Raw genomic sequence first — 26,019 nt, forward strand, 5'->3', positions numbered from 1 at the left:
ATGTAACTTTCTGAGTTTTAGATCTTTGTTTGGTCTGAATCAATGTTGGCCAGTGCCACTATCACATTGTTTGTTATTGATATCGTTTCACTCAAATAAGGGCTCTCCTAGCCACAGTCAAATCTTATCTGTCGGTATTAAGTTATGTTCATAAATTACATAATTGGGAAGACCCCACATATGTTTTCATTGTCAAGAAAGCATAAGAAGGTTTGAAGCGTTTGCGAGGCACTGATGACATAAGGGCACCAATCACATATGATATACTCCTTAGAATCTATGAGATATTACCAAACATCTGTAAGTCTAATTATGAAGCTCAGGTGTTCAGGACAGCATATTGTTTAGCCTTTTTCGGTCTGTTTAGGGTAGGAGAACTTGTATGCACATCACCATCAATTGTTAAGCGTCCTCTGCTTCTATCTGATATCTCTGTTATTGATGAAGGAATATTAGTGGTAATACGTCATTCAAAAACAGATGAGCAAGGAAAGTCAGCTACCATTACAATTCCAAAAATTCTTGGTTGTCCAGTTTGCCCTATAGTCAATATTCAAAGATATTTCAATTTAAGGCCAGAACATCTCGGCCTTCTGACATATTGCCACGTATACAATGGCGTGGCAGTACCTCGGTGATGGCAGTGGAAAGGAAGCATAAACGCGTAAATAGAATAGGTCGTGGTGCAGCATTTAGTGTTGGCGGTAGGGTGATCAAACACACAGACATCACCCATGATTGTACAGGCCTTTTTAGGAAAGATGGGGTGCATTTGGATGATATTTAAATGCAATATTTCTAAACACATTACAGGGAGCATTAGAAACTTTCATGGTTGGTCAAAATACACCTGACACTAAACAATTAATTTTTGAATAATTAGATTAGGTAAATACTTATTCTCATGTGTGGTATAGGGGATGGATGGTGGAACTGTATAAACAGTCCCAAGTGGCATTTTGTGGCGAGCAGGCATATTTTTACTAGTTTAAAAATGTATAGGTTTGTATGTATAGGAATTGTGGGGAACCGGCTTGCTATGGTTTGACCCTAGGAGTCTGGTAAACTCACATTGTAAACAGTAAACTCCCCATCACACTTGCCTTGTGAATCCCAGGGAGTGGAGATGGTGGAGTTACTTTAATGGTTATTTGGAAATTGGTGATATATATTGTAATTAGGATATACTGTATTTAGTATCTATATACAATATATGCATACAGTATTTGGTTTCTTCATGGTGGATAATGTTATATATTACTTCAAGGTTTTACCCTGGAAGTAAGGTGGGGCCTCGTAGATCTGGGTAGATCAACACGGCCAGTTATGGTTAGGTACATGCAAACTCTGCCAAGGTTTACCCTGGGGAGAGTAAGTAGCTGATGTGTCCGGTACCAGTTGGTAGATACTCAGCGTAGGGTACTTACCATTGCATGTACCTATTAATCTAGTCATTGGTGTATATGTAAATGTCTGCTCGCCACATTTAATTGAGAATACGTATTATTAAAATGATCCAAAAATCATTGAGTTTGTTGTGATTTAAGAAAACATAAAATAAATAGTTCTTAGGTAAATTACATTGTATACCCAGGGGCAGTGTCTCTGTCAACAGATAGTAGCCACGTATATGCATATACTGCCGTTTAGACACAAGCATGTATAGTTTAAAGTACCTCTAAATAAAAATTTCCGTAATTCCATAACCTTAACAATTCTGATAGATTTAAAAAAGATCCTACCTCAATCGCGGTCACAAGGTAAATGTTGACGGAAGGACGGACGTAACAATATGGCTCCCCTTGGTCCTTTTTAATAACGTAAAGGCTGACAAAGGACCTGTCCGGTTTCAAATACTCTACTCTCTTCGTTTTGAAGTTTCATTTGACAAAACCTCGTACTTTGTGTCATTGGCAAATGAGCGTTCGCCCCTGTGAGGAAGGCTTTGGCTTCTGTCCCCTGGCCGAGAATACCAGAGTCTTTAAAAATGGAAGTTGCTGCTCCTGCTTAGCGCTCAGCAAATTAGGAGTGGGAAGACTGGTTCGCCCGTTGTCAGTATAATGTGACCGGGTTGGGTGTGCTGCTGGGTGTCTTCGGCAGTATGCTTCAGTGAGATAGCACTCTAAATCGGCAAAAGATCTGGCCTATCAAAAGGAGACTTAACACAAATATACCGCAGCCTCCCAAAACACACATACGCACTCATCACACGCATACATGTCGCACCCACGGGAGGCCGTCCCTAAATGACCTTAGCTGTTAATAGGACGTTAAACTAAATAAATCAAACCAAATCATTGGCGAATGTCTATTATGTAGAAACTGTGTTTGTGTGCTTGTTTTAATTTTGGTTTACTCTTTAACGTCCTATCTACAACTAATGTAATTTACAAGGGAGGCGGGGGGTCTCCTGTGTATGAAATGGATGCAAGGGAGGATGTAATGTGTTATGTTATTCCTTTATAGTTTTTTCAGTAACTCGGCTGTAAATTGTTGAGCCGTATCTAGCCCTGTACGCACTCACCACACGCATGTATGTCGCACGCACAGGAGGCCGTCCTAAAATGACCTAATCTGTTATTAGGACGTTAAACAAAACAAGATAATTCAACGAATTACAGTCCCCCACCGGGTTGTTATCTCGAGATCCAATAGCAATGAGTGTGAATCTCGAGATGCAATAAGGTCATGTATTTTCTTCAATGTATTGAATAGTGTAGGAGATAGAGCCCGGACAAGCTTTTCCTTTAATGTAGGTCAGAGGTCAAAATATAGGTCACAGTGACCCGGTTTTTGTACGCGACACACCGCCTTCCCACAAGGAACCATACTACCAAGTATTAAGTTCTAGTCCTTTATAGTGTAGGAGATAGAGCCCGGACAAACTTTTACTTTAATGTAGGTCAGAGGTCAAAATATAGCAAAATAAAGGTCACAGTGACCCGGTTTTGGTACGCAACACACCGCCTTCCCACAAGGAACCATATTACCAAGTATTAAGTTCTAGTCCTTTATAGTGTAGGAGATAGAGCCCGGACAAACTTTTACTTTAATGTAGGTCAGAGGTCAAAAAATAGCAAAATATAGGTCACATTGACCCGGTTTTTGTACGCGACACACTGCCTTCCCACAGAGAACAATACTACTAAGTATTAAGTTCTAGTGCTTTATAGTGTAGGAGATAGAGCCCGGACAAGCTTTTTCTTTAATGTAGGTCAGAGGTCAAAATATAGGTCACAGTGACCCTGTTTTTGTATGCGACACACCGCCTTCCCACAGGGAACCCACACACTAAGTATGAAGTTCCAGTGTCTTATAGTATGGGAGATAGAGCCCGGACAAATAGTGTGCGGAAGGACAGACGGACGGACGGACGGACAGACGGACGGACACAACGCAAACCTATAGTCCCCCCCGGATTCCGGTGGGGGACTAATAAACCAAACCAATCTAGCCCTGTCCGTCTGTTCCCTAGTCAAGGTTGGATTGAGTACCTGGTCAGCATGGTCTTTTACCCTTGAGAAGAACCAGGTAATGCAATACTCCAGCTCCAAATGCGTGTTGTCAAGATTGTTCAGGATCCCAAAGGGACGACAGATGCTAGGGTGGAATATTTGATCTAATTGGAAATAATTGAAACCAAAGGCCTCGAATACCGATCGGACCGATTACTCTTCCTAACCAAAAAATCCTTTTCTAAGACTTCCATTTGCAACACTTCCGGAAATTCCACGATTTCCACATATCCCAAACATACTTATTCCTTGATTACAATGAGGTACCATTATCTAAACTATATTATCTATATAGTAAGTTTACATATAGCCTCATCAATGTCTTAAACATATTTGATAACTGTTTCAATGATCAAGGTCATGTGCAACACTATACATACATGTATTTGATAATTCCATATTTGTTTCAATTAGTGTTGATCGTTATCTCTGTGTTTTACGGTATAATATTTGGTCAAAGCGTTAGATCAATAGATTCCTTAATGGGGAATAAAGAATATTTGCAAGGTATGACTTTTTGCAGAAATATCCTTCCTTTAAAGACGAACGTGTTTGAGGCCGATATTTGCATATTGATTACTTTGTTATTGATGACAAATAAATGTCAAATTTATTTGCATTTGAGACGATGCCCAAATACACATTCAACTTGAAAGTTAAGTTATTGATTCCTGTGCTTACTTTTATAACTGTACCTATCCTTTAATTTTCGTGAACATGATATGTTCAGTTTTCCACTATGGCCCGATAAGCTTAACATGGATAGATTTGGATGGTTCTTGCTTTTTGTGATATGTCATTGATATGTTGTATGTCTTACCCCTGTGGCATTGGAAGCAGATAAATGTTTGTTCATTTTAATATTCTCTGTCCCTATTCATCAGAGTATGGTAATCGACTGTCATGACCTTATTTATCTTGTTTATTGAGAAGATATTCAAATTTTTCAACATATTTGAATCCTTAATTTCGGTAAGTTGCCGTCAATGCATGTAAGGTTGTCTTTGTACATGTATGTAGTCAAAATAATTCAACATTGACATTGTCACGTGTAAATCGCAGAAGATACAGTGTAGTGCATGTAATGCAATTTGACTTGCCCTCGGGTTTAAATGAGCAGCAATGTGTGATGAATGTCTGACACAACCAAAGACGGACAAGGACACCCCGTTCCTGCGACAGTAGCAAGGTTTAGTTTTGTTTTATTTAACGTCCAGCTTTGGTCATTCAAAGGCGGCCTTCCATTTGTGTAACATGAGTGACGACTATGTGCGCGTTTTGGAAGACTGTGATATGTTCATGCTTGTGTCCGTATGGTAGCACAAATATAATGTCGACTTTATAGTGCTATTTTACTGAAACATACTGCTAATGACAACCAGTGCCTATTGTCAGTATAAAGAGACCATAGTAAGTGAACTTTTCAGTTAATTTGTCAAGTTGTCGTCTCCATGACGCAAAATTGAATACAAAATGTGAACACCAAAATAATGAATTTTATTCAATGTATGTCAAAATAAATACATCAATAAACAACGAGGATAAACAACACGTTACTTCTGATAGTGTAGTGTTATTCATTGAGAGGGGTTCGTCGGTTTTCAATTGATTAACATGTAGCAGTTTCGGAAAGAAGGCCACGATGCCATACTCGGTCAAAAAGTTCTTTGTTTTTATCAAAAGTGGAATCAACAGATCTGAAGCCAGACTTATCAGATAGAAGAAGAGGCTTGTCAGTTGAAAAGTTATATGCATATGTATAGACACATCATCTCATAACTTTCCTAGGATAGACAAAGGAGAGAAAGGACGGCAATTTCTGAAAACAGTTAAATCGATTCGTCCTTTTCTACACAAGAGAAACATGAGCCCTTGTCCGTGGATATAAGAAAATCACATGTAGTAGTTATTAAATCAGGTTTAAAGTAGATAACTTATATTTTCGGCTGCTTCCTCGATTACACTCTGGTTTATATGATCAGGACCGAAAGCTTATTTTGCATACGGTCAATAACATCGGGATATAACATTACTATACATCTGGTTTTATTTACCTGTGTGATTATACACGAATGACTTATGCATCTAAGATGATTCCATCGGTTTCAGGAAAAAGAAAAGTAAACGATGGCGATTTGGCTAGGGGTTACGATATATTGTTAAAGAAATGGCTGGTTAAATGTGAAATTATATGATGATACTAATTACCGGGTTTAATATCGCTTCTAAGAAAACAGTAAGGTTTATTAATATAACGGGATAGGGAGTACTTGAATGACATTGACAAATGATTAATAAATATGAAAATAATAAATATATGTTGTGTTATTGTACAATAATGTTTGAATCACTATTAAGGATAAGCAAAAATAAAATCTTTTAATCCATATCTATTCTTCGCTGCAATCATAACTTCCGCAATGGCATCATTTATTATGCTGATATGCTCATCTGTGAAGATGTCGCTTGTCTTTAGGGAATATTTCTGTTTCCGGTGATGTCGTCCCTCCTTATTGAAATCGGTACACATATATTCCGCTTCTGTCGTTTGAACATTTAAAAAAATACTAATCCGTTTCAGGGTAGGGATGAGGTTTTCTTTCAAATCCACATAGCGCACCACCAGGGAACTGTTAGCGAATGTCTTGAACCAGGCTAGGTAGGATACTTTCCACTCAATGATTTGTTCTTTGACGTACTTATCCCAACCTAGAAAAATAAGAAAAAAAAATGATTTCCGGATCATTTTTGTTGTTATTTATTGTTTTATAGCTGTCTTGTTCGAGATTTTAAAAGGAAAAACTAAAATGCATTGGTAAGTTGATGTCGCTCAGGTAATAATACAATATCGAAAAACTAACAAAATAATATAAACAAAATATTGAACTTTTCGTTTGCGTCTATTTAACAACCACGTTCTATTTTTAAGGCGAAATATGTCTTCTTCTTTTAATTACGTTTTTGTTCTGCAATGTTGCCCACAAAGTTTTTGCGCCTTCAGTATTGGACTTCTGAGCTGAATATAGTAGCCGTATTAACAAGATAAACAGTTAGCTAATCGACCTCCAAAATTTATTAATTAATTTCATATTTTTCTGAGCCAAGCGCGGTTAGACATTTTTTTATCAGTGTTAACGGAAAATCGCATAAGTAAAATAATTAAACAAAACAATTTTGGATCATTTCACTAATATATTGTGGAACAGACCCATATGTTTTCAATATTTCAAAATGATGAATGCGTTGACAGATTCGAAAAAAATATCATTGACAAACTTTACACTGGATTGCATCGCACAACTGTTTTGTAGGATCGGACGATCACAATTGCAAACCGATGAAATACGGGATTAGTCGTATGAAGTAGTATATATGTATTTCAATCGGATTTAAATTTTGTATTGGATCTTAGTTCATATAAAAAAAAAATGAAGCATTGGTTATCTGTATTGACCAAGTTTTTATAGTGGCTATTTTCCATGTCAGTAGGCATATCTATTGTACATACCAAAGCCGCCGGGTGTATCTTCACGTTTTGAACACAAAGTGATTTAATGGATTTGTAGAACGAATGCAACGCAAGTTTTTTTTTACTAAATACAGTTAAAAAAATAAACATACAGGTGAATTAATTTAAAAAAGAATATAATCCTGCATCACTCCCGGTATGCCGATGTTAACAGCCTACTGAATGATCTTAGAGTCAAGGAATTCAATGATCATATGATTTTTTTTCATCAACACAACATGGCATAAATTATATTACTGTTTCCGTGTTTTCTTAAATTGACTACATGATAAATATCGCTTGAAGCGTGTATATTGTAGAGGATTGTCAACATGACATCCCTATCTGATACCTCGCCCTACGAGCCTTGATTGCTATCGAATAAACGTAAGGCCACGGACCAGATTCCTGGCTATCTATTTGATAAAATGAGATGTTTTATAGACTCCAAGATGGATAAACTAGTACATTTAATTCCCTGAAGGATGTCAAAGAAACTAAAGATGTATATATATATATATATATATATATATATTTATCAAAACCGTTCTGAATGTTTTCACATTATTTATAACCAATACCCAAACATGTATCAGCAAGCCTAGTCTCCTCCCACGTGTTGAAATCCCCCTTTTTGACCCAAAAGGGGATGAATAAGTATATTATTAGATACAAACTAAATGCTGATGAACAACTAATTTCCAAATTGTAAAGTTCAAACGCAATGTGCATAAATACCAAAACTTGATTGATGTTTATTTGTAATTATCACAAGGGTAGACGAAATCACAGCCTTTCAAATGTAAAAAACAAAAAACAAAAAACAAACAAACCTGATGTCGTTGTGGGTGAATATTTTTCTTAAATAAGCATATTAATAATAGCAATTTCTGTCTCCCTAAATCAGGTTTCATGTCTAACATATTTTGCCTGTTTTGTCAATACACGTTTTCGCTTGTGTAAACATCTTTGAATCAATTCACAAAACAATAATGCTGGACCTGACAAACATCTAAAAAGAGCAGCTAGGATATATTGAAATGTGGTTTTATTTCATGATAATGTGATATGTATAAAAAAAAAATCACTCGTTACCTGTTTCTAAACGTGTTTTCTATAAGGTTCAGTTTTATGTACAAGGTTTTACCTTACTTGACTCCAGAATATTTAAACAATTTTTGACACATTTTTGATCTACTATATCATGTACAAATAACTTGATTTACTTACCACTATGTAAACCGATGTTTAAGAGATGTATTACCTACCAGGATCTGTCAACGAATAATTATTGTTTTATCTGAATTTGTCAGAAATTCAACCTCATGTTTATCTTTTAAACAAAGTTTAACAACAGTTTGTATGGATTCGTCTTAATAAACGTGTGCTTGTTTTTGTATATTGTATGTCTGCAGTCCTCACATATGGAATAGTTTACCTACTTCTGTACTTTTTAGTTTCATCGGAAAAAACAAATTTTGTTTGCAAACTTCTGTAAGAATCCGCTACGCGGAATTTGCAAACAAAACTGTTTTTCATACCCCGATGAAACAATGAAAAATGACATCAATGCTTAACAACATATATATTTATCTGTTAAGAAATGTAATCACACAGATGGCTGATGCCATGCAATTCCCTCTAGTCTTTATAAAAGGTTACTATATTTGTGTATTTTATTTTTTGCATAAATGTTAATAATGATGAAAGGATTTTTTGGAGTAAATACTTAATGTAAAATATTGATTATGAGGAATTTTGTTTATTTGTTTAGCGTCAAAGGTTTGTGTGAATGTTGTATCGATATTAACATTTGCAAATAATTATGTCAACAATGATGACAAGGTTGAAATAAGACAAGGATGCTGATTGTTAACATTTACATGAATGATTATATATGTTAAAATATTTTGAAAAATAAACAATCACCCGTAACGTTATGTAGAATGTGTGTATATTTTTTCCCATTTATAATGTATTTATGTATTACTTAATAATCGATATTGTATGTACATCTACATGTGTAATACATATACCATAATACTGATAACGCATGTATGTGTGCATTATATGATAACTATTATTGTGTGTAATGTCGGAACTAAAAAATATAATATCATAAGTGTATGGCGAAATACAAAAAGACATTGAACAGGTCATAGATGAGTATTGCAATAAATAGTCTTTTTCTTTCAAACTGTAGTTTTATCAGCGATCTACAATCCTTACTATTTAAATACCAATATATATATATCCTATTGCTTAAACTAATTCCAGTGACAACCATTTCAATAATTAAGAGGAGAATCTGAATAGAAATTCAGCAATACACAATATACGCTTTATATTGAAAGGACAATGTAGTTTGGAGGAAGCTGACCGGTAAAGTTTATAGACTCCGACATTATTTTGAACCCGTAAATGAACCAGGGGAGGGGACATTGTTTAAATGTGCCTTTTTACATTCAATTGCAGTGAGGTTTGACTATAGAGCGACCCTTACGTAGGCCCAATTAGAAGAGCAAACCTGCAATGTGTTGTTAGTATATCAAAAAGTGATGTAACCATGTCAACAAAACATCTCCATTATTAAGATTCATGGTATTTTGTTTAATATTTATATGTTGAAAATCAATCATAAAATAAAATTTCCAAGCGGAAAGACATATCGCTAAAGGATATCAATATTCTTTTTATTTTGTATTGTTAAATAGCTCTTTTCATTGATACATGCGTGTAGTGGATGGCGTGTTCTTATTTGCAAATATAATGAATGAACAGTTTGTAAATGATTCGCGTCAAACTTCATTGAAATCGACCTTTTGATGTATTGCATTGTATTGTCTGACGGCCAATCAAAAACAACACCAGCCTAAAAATCGTTTCTGGAAATAAATACATCAAACTCATCGAAGGTGAAAATTTCAAAAATCACGGATTTAAAACGGACTGGTGGTAAAACACATAATATTTTATCATGAAGGTCCGTTGCATGTAGTTTATATCGATTAGCAATGCATATATTTATAGATTCAAAATGCCTCTTGAGTCTTTAAAATTGGAGGAATAAATCATTAAATGCTCGACAGTAAACGGATGATCGCAGGAATGCTAATTTACAAAACTAATGTTTGTTAAAACATGTTTAATCATTAGCTCTACTTTTAAAAACCGTGTTTACTTCACGCTAAACATCGTGCAGTCTGTATACCATTGATGATAAAATGTGTGGTAGGATTAAATTGGGTCAGTGTTGGGAATTATAGGTATATGAATAGGATTAATGACCTAAAAGGGAATGTTGGCCAACATATTAATCCCCTGTTGATAGAGTTGTAAGGTTTTCAATTATCAATAGATGGAGAGGAGAGCATACCATGCGGTCATTGACGTTTCGTCACGGGTCAATTGCTACCATACGAAAGCATCAGAACTAAAACTACTGTCTAGCTATAATTGCGTCCCGCTATGCAGGGCGTGGTAGGAATTGAAAGTCAATGCAAATCTGATACCAAATAATGAAAGCGCTTCACATATTTCCGATTTCAACGCTCAGCTAAAGTACTAAGTGTATATATCCCCTGGTTCATGTTGAATAATTTTATATTCAAAATAATGTCCAATATATGTATTTGTATAGTCATATATCAAAGACATATATGCATGAACAAACTTCAGAAATAAGGATTGTCGGGGGTTTATATATATATATATAGATATATATAAATGTACATAATTTTTTAAATACGTATTACAAAGGTTGAGAGGCCCTGCGTTAGACCTTTGAACAGCAAATGTCATCTAAAATCACATTTGATATTATTTAAACTAAATGCTTCCCAATGTTAATTACAGCGTTAGAACACATAAAACAGCATCGTTTTGCTATTTACATTGGTTTTAATGCACATTTGGTTTTCTGTGTATTAACTGTTTTTTGTTTTTGTTTTAGTTTCGTATGAGGACGGATGTCAAGGAGTTACCTATATACATAAGCGAACAAAGTACAAAAAGAGCAGCGAAGGAAAGAAACTATCGGATACAAAGTGTTTCATAGGAATATAAGATATAGAGTGTTACCTTCAATGGCCTCTAAAGAAATCAAACAGAAAAAACAAATCCCCGATTATTCAGGGGCCTCAATTTTAGTCACCTTCAGCGATAAACATGTCGTGATACAGTTAACCTGATCATTGGACTCTGCAATGTCCAATAAGGGAAGACAAAGAAGAAATCATCCCCAACCCGGCAGGGGACACAATTGGTTTTGTTTAACTTGTTAACCGCCCTATCAACAATGTTTAAGGATGGTAATCCGTGAATGCGATATGTATGCGTGTGGTGAGTGTGTATGTATGGTTTAGAAGGCTGCGGTATGTTTGTGTAAAGTCGCCTTGTGATAGTCCGGAACTTTTACCAATTTATAGTGCTATTTCACTGAAGTATACTGCCGAAGACACAAAGCAGCACATCCATCCTGGTCATATTAATCGTCTCTTACGACATACAGTGATAGACAGCAGGCTTATTCTTTCCCCGTGCATGCTCGACTTAAAACAGCCATACATGTTGATTTAATGCATAATCAAATTCAATATATTCCTCTCTAATTTAATCAATACAGTGAATGCGACGAAATACTTCTTTTAATTTATTGATATATCAATTAAGTATTTGATTTATACAGGGTTGCATATGTATATTTACATCAAATTCACAACCTGGCCCTGATGCACTCTAACATGTACAATGACATATGGAAATGACACACACATAAATATATTTGGTTTTGACTATTTATTAAATTGTGTGCGAGACTCGGCCATCTCTTATAATCAGGGTCCTATATTTTCTAACATACTCTTTGCTACTAGTAAAAGATTTCTAGTAGAAACCTGTTTTACGTGTGGAAACAACATGACCACGTACGTCTGTGCGACATTATCATTGATATTTTCATGTTTATAAACAATTTGATATAAACTTTGCTTTTCAAATAATATATTCGGTCAGTGGAGCTGAACAAATAAATCAGATTAAAATATCTTTAGGAATCAATGATCTGTAGATTATAGAGAAAACAAACTATTTCAATACCATGAAAATAAATTATTCAAGTCACATATAACTACGTGCTGTGTTATTTGCCAGTTTAAAGTGGTGTATGTCATAACGTCAAAAATTGATTGCTTCTCGGAACGATTTTTAAATAGGTCTATTTCCAATCTAATTAACATATAGATGGTCATTCTCACTACGTTACATTCATGTAAAATTTTAAATAGATTGAGTCTATTTCATGTTATTCAGAATGTTGTCCTATCATACTTAGGGGATTTAAAACGGGGTAGGTGTTTACACAAAATCTTGCTCACAAACTTTCTATTTCAAAGCCAGGGATGTGTAGCCTTTTCACCTAGAATGGCGACCGCCAAAATTATGGACTCAACATCTTAATATCACGATGTATTCTCATAAAAATGTTTAAAAGGTTTTACCTTCTGTAAGGGCCTTTCATGATGCATTTCTGGTTTTAATTTGAAAATAATTGAATCCCCTATACCACAACTGCAAAGTGCCGATGATACCAAGCAGGACACCTCACCCTGTTAGATTATACTGTCAATGGACGAACCAGCCGTCCTACTCCTAGTATTCTAAGCGTTAGGCAGGAGAAATGTTCTGTTTTCGATTATTCTGTCACAACTGGGTATCACATTGCAATGTCGCCCAATCTAATTTAAATATAGATGGTCATTCTCACTACGTTACATTGTAACGTAGTGAGAATGTCGATATAGATTTTAATTAAATTGCAATGTCGCCTAGAGTAAGTCCTATGAGTAAAACCAGCGTTGGAGTTCGAGGTGATTTATAATATATAACAACATTACCCTTGGCCGTTACGAAACTCTGCTATTTTACCGGTTTATTTTATCTTGTAGACACTATCTTGTGAGGTTATCTTAATTAAATAGTAAATAACAGAAATGGAACGAATATTAATATTATTATACATTACAGTTGCACTGAGGTATCGCATTTTAAGGTATATGTTGTAACAAGGGATAATATGGTAGTCTTTCAATTACAACGATCGAAAACATACAGCTCAAAATAACATTAAAATAAATGTATCATTGTTACAACGAATACCGGAAAATGGGATATCTCAGTTGATTCCATATTCATTGCTACTATTGTCATTGTCACCATTCTCGTGATAGATATTGACTATTGACGTAAAAAATTGCAGCACAATATTTCGAGATATTCAGGTTGACCTGGAGCTATTATTTGAAAATATATAATTTCTTTGTGCGATATGAAGTTCGACATGTTAGATGCATATTAATCAGCTATGTTTTCGTTGCTACCATCATAGTTCTTGTTTTGAAAATATGACTTTGCTAGAAATGATTAAAACTAACTGTTCAAGAAGTTGTTATTACCTAAAATTTGGAAATCCTGTTTACAATGACATAGGAAGGCACGTCATTTAATCCAACCATGTCTACAAGTTCAATATAAAAAACAATTATGTACACAATTCGAACATTATATCTTAAGCTAGAAAGAAATTATTATTACTTTTTCTTTCTTAGCTACATAAATCTATTAAACGATACGGAATTTATCAACTCGTTAAACACTTTGGAAAATACAATATCAAATTATGTCAACATTGGTCTAAGCTGTCGTCAAGGGTACCCTATCATATTATTGTGTCAAAACAACGATAAAGTAAAAATGTTCAAAGTAAAGTATTTTAAAAGAGGATGCAGGGTTGCGGTGATCACCAAACTCGCAAATGAAGTACAATTAATTTTCTTTCTCTACAGGGTTTTTAACTTTTTATCATTTGACCTTGGATTGCACACAAAAAAACCTTAAAACACATATTTCCATATATCAACAAAACAAAACAGTCAGGATTTTTTTTTTTTAATTTAAAGTTCAAACAAAGTAAAAAAAAAAAGGGGGGGGGGGGTCAAGTGAATGAAACTACCACACAGCCGTTACTTCCTCCTTAAACGTGTCGGTGATGCTATGGTACGATGTATCGATACCTAGTGACAACAAAAGTGACCGTAATACATTTAATACGAAGGAAATGTTAGAAAATAGAAAAAAAAAACATAATTTCATAAATTTCCTTGTTTTCAAAATAAATCAGATACGTGTATTTTGAGTCATGTAACTGTTCACATTAAACAGCAATGTACAATATGTGCACATCATATTAGATATACCCGAATACATTATTTTAAAGAACAAATTTGATGGTTAAAACTAACAAAACGATTTGGTTTGGTTTGGTTTATTTTGTTTAACGTCCTATTAACAGCTAGGGTCATTTAATGATTGGTTTGCTTTTGTTTAACGTCCTATTAACAGCCAGGGTCATTTAAGGACGTCCCAGGTTTTGGAGGGGGAGGAAAGCCGGAGTACCCGGATAAAAACCACCGGCCTACGGTCAGTACCTTGCAACTGCCCCACGTATGTTTCGAACTCGCAAAACAGTGGTGGAGGGCTAGTGAAAAAGTGTCGGTACACCTTAACCGCTCGGCCATCGAAAACGAATGTATTGTTGACCCTCAATAAAATTAAGGACCAAAATGCCAATGTACCTTGTAATTGAGACATTTGAATAAATTTAGTTTCAAGATAGAATTAATTTGCAACACTACACTTTGTTTAGTTTTTTATGTGTAGTTAAATATTGCTGTCAATTTTCGGTTACTCAAAAAAAAGTCTTTTAAACACTTTTGACTATGGTGATCTTCATTATAAGTGTTACCAAAATTGTTAATCCACATATATTTTTTAAAGCTTATAAAATCATCGCTGCGATACAATTCAACAGATGTCACTTTGATTATAGCTAACCAATGGACGTACTATTGCTGTTTTAGCTGTTTGAAAAGTTCGTCAAAACATGCGAAAAACTAACGTTACAGGTTAACATATAAGCTCATGTGTATCACATAACATAAACGATATGTTCATTAATGTCTCTAGAAAACAACGGTTGCATTTGTTTGACCGGGTTCCACTTTAAACGTGTAAAACCTTATTCAATTTTACCTATGCTATAGGTCGCATATTAGTTCCATCAGCTTTTTGTTGATGGAGAAAAGGTTCAAAAGACATAAGTTCACATGACCTTCAGACAGTTGAGCTTAAAATCAGTGCCGATATATATATAAAATTGATGGGCATTAAAATTGAAGAAGCCCACGTACGTCCTACATGTACATTGAAGGCAGAGGGGCCAATTCAGTTACACATACAGGAGAAGCTAGGTTCCTGTAATATTATTCCTTTTGTAAGTGCATACAACCAAAGCAACTATAATATATGTCCTATTGTTAGAGGTAGCGGGAATTTTTTGAAAAACAGCGAAAGAATGAAATCTATACTCGATAAATAGAAAATCATAAATTGTAAACGTCAACCAAAAAATCGTATGTGCTTGAAAATTTGATTCTGAAGAGAAACATCTGTCACAAAATGTATGCAAAAGCGATGTAAAACATGCGATATTATTATAGACTGTCAAGTTATACATTAAAAAATGATTTTCATTTCAAAATTAAAACTGATATGAATTGTACATCAAAGAATGTCATCAATGCTCTAATATGCAGTAAATGTCCAGATTTTTATATTGGCCAGACTGGCATGGAATTACGAAAACGTATGACCTTTCACCGCCAGCAAACAAAAACGGAACACTTGCGATATTTGACTGTTAAGGAACACTTTCACATATGTGCTGATGACATCTTTTTGGTTTTGCCATTTTGCCAAATGTCGAACTCGGATGCATTATAAAGAGAGAATAACGAAATGTATTCCATACAGTTAATGCAGCCAATGTTAAATTCTGAGCGTGATAAGACAAAATAAATTATGTATTCAATAGATATCTCCATAACTGACCGAATGTACATGTACATGTATGCATACATGTATATTATCTTGTATGTACTGTTGTTATGTACACATATGAAACTTATGTTTGATGGTGTTTACTAACGCAATTTACTCTTGAAAGTTTACATTATTTCAAGTTACCGCAACAATTTTTCATGTACTACATGGCAAAATCTTTGTATAATATGATCGGTTTTAATTTTAGTACGGAGTACGGATCTATAGATCATAGATCTGCTGTACAGATCTATACGATGTAATTGCTCCATTTAAGTTTGTAATGGATTGGTTTGTTTAAAATGTATCATATAGTTGGTTTCAACCCATTTAAACTCGACTAATGAATGTTTTGTAAAGTATGTACCCTACTATTATGACGTCATAAAATGATGTACCGAATAAAATTCATAATCCCCTGAAGAGCGGCACGATATAGCCGCGAAAGTTCTAGGGAGACAGCAGATCTTTGTTTGACTTTTTATTTTATTATGTATATATATATATATATATATATTTACATTCCGTGTTGCATTTCCCTATATATCGTTGGTAAACCAAATTGTATTCATGAGACTGTATATTACAATTTACAGTGATTCGGTCAGAGTAGGAATACAGCCCCAGGTAATGCTGGTCAAAACAATGGCCGCCAGTTACTTTCGGCCTGGAGATATTTCGAATGCTAGCTTTATTATCCACAACACCCAAAAAAATAAAGCAATTTCACAAGTTATGAGAGTAATGTTGTATAATTAAAACAAAATGTAGTCAACACAAAATAACTATAAGCGCCGTTCTTGATCTAAGAATTATCAAATTGTCAATGTCGTCACACTCACAGGGGCTCGTTTCCGAATTTTCAGAAATGTAAGACACGACAATATTAAAAGTCTAGTATTTATGAAAAATAATTAAATAAAAATCTTGTGAAAAATCGGGAGCATCGACATGGTTTCCGGTTGTGTATGTATATTGGATTTTAGTTTTGTGGTTATTCACTGATGCTAAAGGCCTACCTTACAAAATCCAGCCCCTGTGAAGTTGAAAATCGACTGCTAAGATGCGAATGGTTAGACTCGAATCTGTTTCGAAAGAAATATCTTTGGAATCGTTTTCACCTACTATCAAGGCGACTTTCATTTAGAATTTAAGAACTGGTATTCTTCTGAAAATGATGTAAATCCAGTCGATAGAAACTGAAGTATTTCCGAGGAATCGGGTCTGTCCTTTACTGTGCAATTCCCGTTCAAAGCCGCATCACTTCTAAATGTTAACCGTATAGCATTGCACTGAAAAACGGCTTGGAATTTAAACAATCAGAAATTATGCAATTGTGAATAATTTGACGATATCTACAAGCGTATATGAAATAAAAAATAAAACCAAATTTATACATTAAACGTTCTTATGTGCTTGCTATTAATAACGTCATCAGGAACTATATCAATCCTTCTGAAAGTTTCGGCTGTTCCGGTATTTGAACCTGATGACGTCAGTGATAGGGGGAGCGCGTCTTAAGCTACAGTAAATAAAAAACAAGAGATCCCAGAGGGATCTTGGCGCCCACCATTGAATGATCTTCATAGGTTCCATGTCAGATTGATCTTTTCTCTACTTTTCCCTTCCTCTAAGTCTTACTAATCTGTGTAAATTCAGAAACAGCCCTCCAGTACTTTTCAAACAAGGGGAACCTATATATAAAATTTAAGATTTAGCGATAATGGCTGTCTGTCGGCCATGATGTTTTCGGATTGGTCCCAAAATGCAACATCAGGGACCCAAGGGAATCTACACATGAAATTTGAGAAAGATCCCTTCAGTACCTTCTGTAAAATAGCGATAACAAACTTCAATTGTCAAAATCCAAGATGGCTTCAAGTTCGCCATGTTATTTTCCGATTGGTCTCAAAATGCAATATGCATAGCTAGGCACCAAGGGGAACCTTAATATGAAATTTGAGAAAGATCCCTTCATTACTTTCCGAGAAATAGTGATAACAAACTTCAATTGTCAAAATCCAAGAAGGCTTCCTGTCGGCCATGTTGTTTTCCGATTGGTCTCAAAATGCAATATGCATAACTAGGCACAGAGGGCAACCTTCAAATGAAATTTCAGAAAGATCCTTTCAGCAATTTCTGATAAATAGCGATAACAAACTTCAATTGTCAAAATCCAAGATGGCTGCCTGTCGGCCATGTTGTTTTCCAATGGATATCAAAATGCAATATGCATAACTAGGCACAAAGGGGAACTTATATATGAAATTTGAGAAAGATACCTTCAGTGCTTTCAAGGAAATAGCGATAACAAACTTCAATTGTCAAAATCCAAGATGGCTGCCTGTCGGCCATGTTGTTTTCCGATTGGTCTCAAAATGCAATATGCATAACTAAGTACCAAGAGGAACCTACATATGAAATTTGAGAAAGATCCCTTCAGTACTTTCTGAGAATTAGCGATAACAAACTTCAATTGTCAAAATCCAAGATGGCTGCCTGTCGGCCATGTTGTTTTCTGTTTGGTCTCAAAATGCAATATGCATAACTAGGCACCAAGGGGAACATAAATATGAAATTTGAGAAAGATCCCTTTATTACTTTCTGAGAAATAGCGATAACAATCTTCAATTGTCAAAATCCAAGATGGCTGCCTGTCGGCCATGTTGTTTTCCGATTGGTCTCAAAATGCAATATGCATAACTAGGCACCAAGGGGAACCTATATATGAAATTTGAGAAAGGTCCCTTCAATGCATTATGAGAATAGGCGATAACAAACTTCAATTGTCAAAATCCAAGATGGCTGCCTGTCGGCCATGTTGTTTTCCGATTGGTCTCAAAATGCAATATGCATAACTAGGCACCAAGGGGAACCTATATATGAAATTTGAGAAAGATCCCTTCTGTACTTTCTGAGAAATAGCGATAACAATAATTGTTTACGGACGGACGGACGGACGGACGGACCACGGATCACGGGCGCAGGGCGATTTGAATAGCCCACCATCTGATGATGGTGGGCTAAAAAGATATGAATGTAAATATAAGCATTGACCTGTTACCAAATGGTAGTACATGTATACAGTCGATATGAATACAATTTGGGTAACAGATAAATATTTCATGTCGCCCGTTAAACATTCTATTTATCTGTCAGCCAAATTGTATTCATATCGACTGTATACTACCATTTGGTAACAGTTCACTGCTTAAATATTATAACACATCATACAGAACTTACCAGTTGTGTTGAAACTAGAGGGGTCAACTATGGCGTGGAATCGATCCCGCGCTTTGTTAGGCTTTTTTGATGCATCGACGGTTGTACCATTCACTAATATTTTGGGAGTTTTCCCTAAACTCCAGTTGAAAAACGCCTTCAAAGCATCAAATGGATTTCTGATAAGAATCACAGCCTTATGAAACTGGGCCAAATTCTCCGTCAAATGACTTTTATACACTATACAGCCTTTCGACTTATGATTAGGAAAGATACATTCTCCCGGAAATCCATTGGTACTCAGGAATTTATCACAGTAAACGGTTCCAGTACAATAACCTGTAACAAAAAAAATACAATGCCAAATTTTTTTTTTTTTTTTTTCAGGTACAAAATAATTTTATTTATCAAAAGCAGGCATGGACTAAAGTATACATCTGTGTCCTCACGCAGGAGAAGATTCATTCGACACACATCTGTCTATTTTCCTTTTTTGTTTATTTACTGTTTACTTGTAAATATAGATGAAAAATGTACATACGTGTACCTCTCAGCTACAGTTAGAATCAAGACAGTATATGTGGCTGACGAGGTGGCCTCACCTAACCATATTGCTTTCATCTTCCTGTAGTGAGAGGTAATTACGCTAAAGTGACAAATATTTGTATGACAATAATTAATGTATCTTTAATTTATCCTGGTTTACACACGTGGTGCAAATATATCACAACGTTCCATACTATTCATTCATTTTGTAACACATATATCGCAAGAGTTCGTACTATAAAAGATTTTTTTTTTATTTATATATATATGACTTCACACACACATCCATATCTACATAAAAAAAAAACATTAATGCATATACACGCACGTGATCACACGCTTACACCCATACATACATGCTTTCATACATAGTTATGTGTTATGGTTACTTTTAACTCACAATACAACCTTATAAACAATAACATCGTCTACCATTATTAAACCCAGCCGAGACACTGTGGCCCCGTTACTATTCTATTTATATATATGTATATTGATAAGCCAAATTATCTTCAATACTAATTTGATTGTTAGCAGCCACTGTCATGCAAGTAGGGCGTCAGAATTGTACCTGCTGCCCTCATTGCATGGTCTTAAGAGGCCAATAAATATGAGACATTACATTTCTCTTCTTTCTTAGCAATTTCCTTAGCCCATTTGAGGACCTTTCCCCTAGCCGCGACATACCAGTGTCTTTAAAATTATAGTTGCGACTCCTGTTTAGCGCTCAGCATTTTGGAAATGGGACGACTTGTTTTCCCGTTGCCAGTATAGTGTGACCGCTAAGGGTGTCTTCGGCAGCATGCTTCATTGAGGTAACACTATAAATCTGCAAATGCTCCGGGCTATCACACTAAGACTGAACACGCACGCACAGGAGACCGTCCTTTAAAGAAACCTTAGCTGTTGATAGGACGTTAAACAATATTTAACCACATTACTAGCCAATACCAATGGATTATTTAGTTTTCCTGTACTATTTTGTTTAACTGATGTTGAGTATCGTTATCGGCCAATACCAATGGATTATTTAGTTTTCCTGTACTATTTTGTTAAACTTAAGTTGAGTATCGTTATCGGCCTTTACAGATGGATAATCTCGTTTTTCTGTACTATTTTGTTTTACTACAGTTAATATTCGTTACCAGCCATTTCACATGAATTATTTGGTTTTTCTGTACTATTTTGTTTTTTTAAAGTTGTGTATCGTTATCAGCCAATACCGATGGATTATTTGATTTTCCTGTACTATTTTGTTTTACTGAAATTGAGAATCGTTATTAGCCAATACAAAATACGTATTTCGGTTTCCTTTTCAAATTCAAGGTTAACACATTCGAGTTCCATCCAATTAATATGTTCTCCGTTAATACAGTTCTAGTTACTTGCTAACAGAAAAGGATATATTAATCAAAATCTTTTGTTTTAACGCTTATCCGTTGAATCTAGAATCTGTCTAGGGTTAGCGGTTGTAGGAACGTAAGTAATTTTTTCTAGCATAGCTTAAAGTCTCCTTAATAAAAAGTTCATATCTTTGTATATATCTGGTATTTTATACATAATATATATAAAGATAAATTAACTAATTCCGACTTCATTAATTCTGCCTTGTAGGTAGGGCGTAACAATTGTACCTGCTGCCCCCATTGCATGATCATAAGAGGCGACTTAATTTGGGATCTTATCTTTTCTCTTCTTCCTAACGTCTCCCTTAACACTTCCTCACTTTTGACATTTAGTTGAGCGTTCGCCTCTGTGAAGAAGGCTTTGGGTTCTCTCCCCTGGCCGAGACATACCAAAGTCTTTAAAAATGGTAGTTGCTTAGCGCTCAGCATATTAGGAGTGGTTAGCCCGTTTTAGTATACTGTGACAGGATTGGGTGTCCTGTTTGGTGTCTTCGGCAGTGTGCTTCAGTGAGGTAGCACTATAAATCGGCAAAAGTTCCGGTCTATCAGAAGGAGACTTAACACGAATATACCGCAGCCTCCCAAAGCACAAATACTCATTCACCACACGCATGCATGTCGCACGCACGGGAGGCCGTCCTTTAATGACCTAAGCTGTTAATAGGACGTTAAACAAAATAAAACAAACTAAATCCACGGCGTAAAGCAACCAGCAGGACACATGTCACACTACACTGACAAACAAGCGATCGAGTCCACGCTACGCAGGAATAGTAAGAACCAATTTATACAGACCCACATTGAAATATTTCGATTTCCAAATTATCAATTGTCCACTAATTTAAAGTGACATCCCTGTGACCTGCTTTCCTCACGAAAGGTGTTAATTCGACATTCAACTTGTTCCCATTTTCACAACATACATGGCTGACCTGAGGTAAGATACATAGAGGATATCTAACAGTGTCTTCAGTGATACCAAATATATTTCACGAGTGGGGCTAATATTTTGATATTCTTCACGAGTGCGCAGCATGAGTGAAAAATATCAAAATATTAGCCACACGAGTGAAATATATTTGGTTTTACTGAAGACACTTTAGATATTCTGTTTATTACATTTTTTATCAACTAAAACCTGCTAACTAGGACTACAGCGATAATTTGTAAACAAAAAAAGTAGTTTCCCCTGTCCAGGTGCTGACATATATGTCGGACTTTCTGATTGGTCAATTATTTTGTTATTTTCTAATCATTAATTTGATTGGTCAAATCAGCAAAAGTGATATTTTTCACTAGTGAAAAATATGATATTCTTCACTAGTGAAAAATATCACTTTTATAGAATGAATAATTTTTGATATTTCATGGGTAAAAATGTAATAAAATAATCATATCTTCTGCCCCCATCGCATCGTCTTAGTAGGAGATTAAATTGAGATAAAATCATTTCTCTTCTTTTTAACATTTTGTTTTGTTTATAATGTCACCAATATTGATACCTAGACTACTTGTAATTGTTAATGTTAGAAGGCACGTTCGAAAACGAGTTTTTAAATGATACGTCATACCTGTGAGTTGTTGAATCATATGTCTTGCCCAAGTGTTTCCCGATCCTGGGTAGCTCAGAAGAGCTACACATATGAAACTTGTGTTCTTCGTCATAAAAGCAACATTTCTCAATGGACAGGCACCCGATTCACTCTGAAATATCTGAGAGCTGGTAGTCATATCCACAACAGTACTGGGACTTAATCCATAATCCGCGCGATGCAGGTTAAAATTAGTATTAATAATAATAAATATAAATCCAAGACCAAAGATACCGAAAATTGTTCCGAAACATTTGCGTGACATGGCTAACATGATCAGTATCGTGGATTTAAGCCTTGTCATATATGATTCCTGGGTAGAACTAAATCCTACCAAGCGGTCGGTAGGATGTCATCTGCTTCACGCATGGCCCTTATTAGCATATGGCATTCAATATGGGTCAGACTGATGCTTGGTTGTATAAGTCAACTTATAGCCAGACGATAAAAACACCATGAATAGTGACCAAAGCGTTGAGACAAAACGCTTCCAGTGAAAATAAAATCGTTAAAGCGATGTGATTCTTTTGAAATGCCGTATGCAAATCGCTGCGAGTGTTGACACCCACTACAGAAGGGTATCGACACCATTTGTCCAGTTGTTGCTAGGCCAACCGCGTTTTGTATTCAATGAACCATAAACTGTTCAAAACATTTCATTTGACTTTATTGATCGACAAACCACCTACAGGAGATAGTTTTTATAACAGCGTAACAAGATCATTTCGAAACCGTAAACATATAGACAACTCTCTAAATATAAAATCTAAATGCCAGTTTGTACCGGATATTAGTAATCATATCATTTATTTATTTATTTGTTAAACTATATATGTGAGTGTACCACTATATTGTGATGAGGTTTTAAACCAAGCTGGGCCATGCAAAAAAACCCACAGCAGATATTACAAGTTATTTTGGTACAATTTTGCCGCATGTATTGCTGGTTCTGAGGCAGATTTAACCTTAATTGGGCATTAGACATAATTAGGTACATCTGCTCAAATTCCCGCCTTTACGCCACACTGTATTGCCATCAACTGATGTATACTATATATCTTTTTGCCTGCCCAAACCGGTGTTGACCCCTGATGCACTTGTTTGACCTCGGGTAGACATCCAAACGTGACACAGGTATACCAGCCATTAGAGCGACATTATAGTACTGTAGTTTCATTTATATCACATAATAAACAAATGTTAAATTTAGCTCATCAGCTTATACAATTGACTAAGTACACTTAAAGTTTAACATTTGACAGTAACACAATTGCCCACACCCTAGTAGAGTACGAAATGGATGTCTAATCATCTATACAGGAATACATGGCCATACAACAATTAACATGCATGTAATATTGGTAAGTGTGCATGTGCGAAATAATAATTTATACATGCAAGGTTCATCCTCAGCTTTTGTGGCTATTAGATATTTCAATTGGTTTGGTTTGTTTGATATTTCGATTAACTGGAATATAAACAGCTAGCTTCTAATAGTGGTCGTGTTAAAATAGAATAAAACCTTAACGTCGTGCTTTACATTTGTTTAAAGAATTTATTGCTGGGATCTTATCTTTTCTCTTCTTTCTGAACAACTTTATTCTTCCTAATATCTCCCTTGACAGTGCCTCACTTTTGACCTTTAGTTGAGCGTTCGCCCCTGTGAGGAAGGCTTTGGGTTCTGCCCCCCTGGGCGGGACATACCAGAGTCTTTAAAAATGGTAGTTGCTGCTCCTGCTTAGCGCTCAGCAAATAAGGAGTGGAACGACTGGTTCGCCCGTTGGCAGTATAATGTGACCGACTGGGGTGTGATGCTGGGTGTATGCTTCAGTGAGGTAGCACTCTAAATCGGCAAGGAGACTTAACACGAACATACCGCAGCCTCCCAAAACACACATACGCACTCGCTACACCCATACATGTCGCACGCACGGAAGGCCGTCCTTACATGACCTTAGCTGTTAATATGACGTTAACCAAAATAAACCAAACCAAACCAAATCATTGCTTATTTTCAAAAAGATTTATGTTGATAATATTGGCCGTTCCAAACTGAGGATTTCGTTTGCAATACGATGTAGATGTTTGGGTGTGTATTTGCATCCGAAATGTATTAATTGATGGTAATAAAGTACAATGCTAGACGATCCAAGTGTATAGTTGATATATATCATAAAATATCAATTTGTATATCTATATAAACAATCGTCTTCATAAGTATGGACAACTCTCTACAAACGCGAGCATGTCAGCGAGAGACAAATTCGGTCCACGGATCCCTATAGCAGTAGGAAATGAATGTATAATATGATGTATAAGAATTGCATGGTTATATCAAAATAAGTTGTTTGTTTTAATAATTGGTAGACCGATTTCGGGAATCGCGCTTTTAGTATTTATCATTTACTTTAAAAAATCAAATTTGCAAAGAATATGCATAGCGTCATTATCATATGAATTTTACTGAATATTTTGTACATATTCATGTGGGTTACATCATGCTTATGATAATGAAATAAAAAAAAAATAAACAAAGACGAAATGCATTGATAACTTTTAACACATTCCTCAGTCCTGACAGACAGGTCGTGCAATTGCAGTGTTTACATAATAATGCTAAGCTGTAGATACTAATTCAGCAGATTTAGGCATGATGTTTAATTTCATAAGTAACAATTGACGTCATTCTTTTTGGATAGCAACATATTATTGTAATTTTTATTTTCATGAGACTGGTTTATTACCATGGAGATCCATATTGATAAAATACTGTACATTCGAAGCTGATAGCAACCATATCCTAACATATCATCAGTAATGCAAATGTACAATTATTCGATATCACAAATTTTTAATTTCAATGTCGTGAATTTAGAGACACGCCCAAATGAAGACCTTATAATAATACATTATTCAAATGACTGAAGTGTTATCAAATCTAGTAATTTTTGTCGTACATCCAGTAAGAACGTTATGGCTTATCTTTACCACCATCCTATTTTCAAGATATTTTATCTGCAAGGAATCCATGGCTTATTAGCCAGCATATGGTCACATCACTCGTGCAACATTTTGAGATGATCGCCAAACAAAACTTTCACAGCTCAATGTCATATCCGACAGCTGGCTGAAATATCTAATGGTATACTGTAAAAAGAACGTCGTAGGGAGTTGATGGAGGAATCGATAACGCACGCATGTTGAGATGTGTTGAATTGCGTATTATCAATACTTGTTTGACTACACATTGGCCTTGATATAGTTGAATCCGGGTATGAGTCGCCAATACAAGC

The 26,019-nt window shown here is 35.4% G+C and overlaps 1 protein-coding gene across 1 annotated transcript; it reads right to left on the minus strand.

Moving 5' to 3' along the window:
- Positions 1-5,868: 5,868 nt before the first annotated feature.
- LOC117340495 (WSC domain-containing protein 1-like) lies at positions 5,869-22,865 on the minus strand. The gene is made up of 3 exons (XM_033902255.1): positions 22,706-22,865; positions 19,204-19,521; positions 5,869-6,224 (listed from the first exon to the last, which is right to left on the minus strand). The coding sequence occupies exons 1-3, from the start codon at positions 22,863-22,865 to the stop codon at positions 5,869-5,871; spliced, it is 834 nt and encodes a 277-aa protein (XP_033758146.1).
- Between the last annotated feature and the right edge of the window lie 3,154 nt (positions 22,866-26,019).

Source organism: Pecten maximus, chromosome 13 (assembly GCF_902652985.1).
Source record: "Pecten maximus chromosome 13, xPecMax1.1, whole genome shotgun sequence".
NCBI classification, from domain to species: domain Eukaryota; kingdom Metazoa; phylum Mollusca; class Bivalvia; order Pectinida; family Pectinidae; genus Pecten; species Pecten maximus.

Coding starts and splice junctions, on each gene's coding strand:
- LOC117340495 (XM_033902255.1), bottom strand. CDS start 22,865: ATGACTACCAGCTCTCAGATATTTCAGAGTGAATCGGGTGCCTGTCCA. Junction 19,522..22,705: donor TATGATTCAACAACTCACAG/GTATGACGTATC, acceptor TTTTTGTTACAG/GTTATTGTACTGGAACCGTT. Junction 6,225..19,203: donor CTCTAGTTTCAACACAACTG/GTAAGTTCTGTA, acceptor TTATTTTTCTAG/GTTGGGATAAGTACGTCAAA.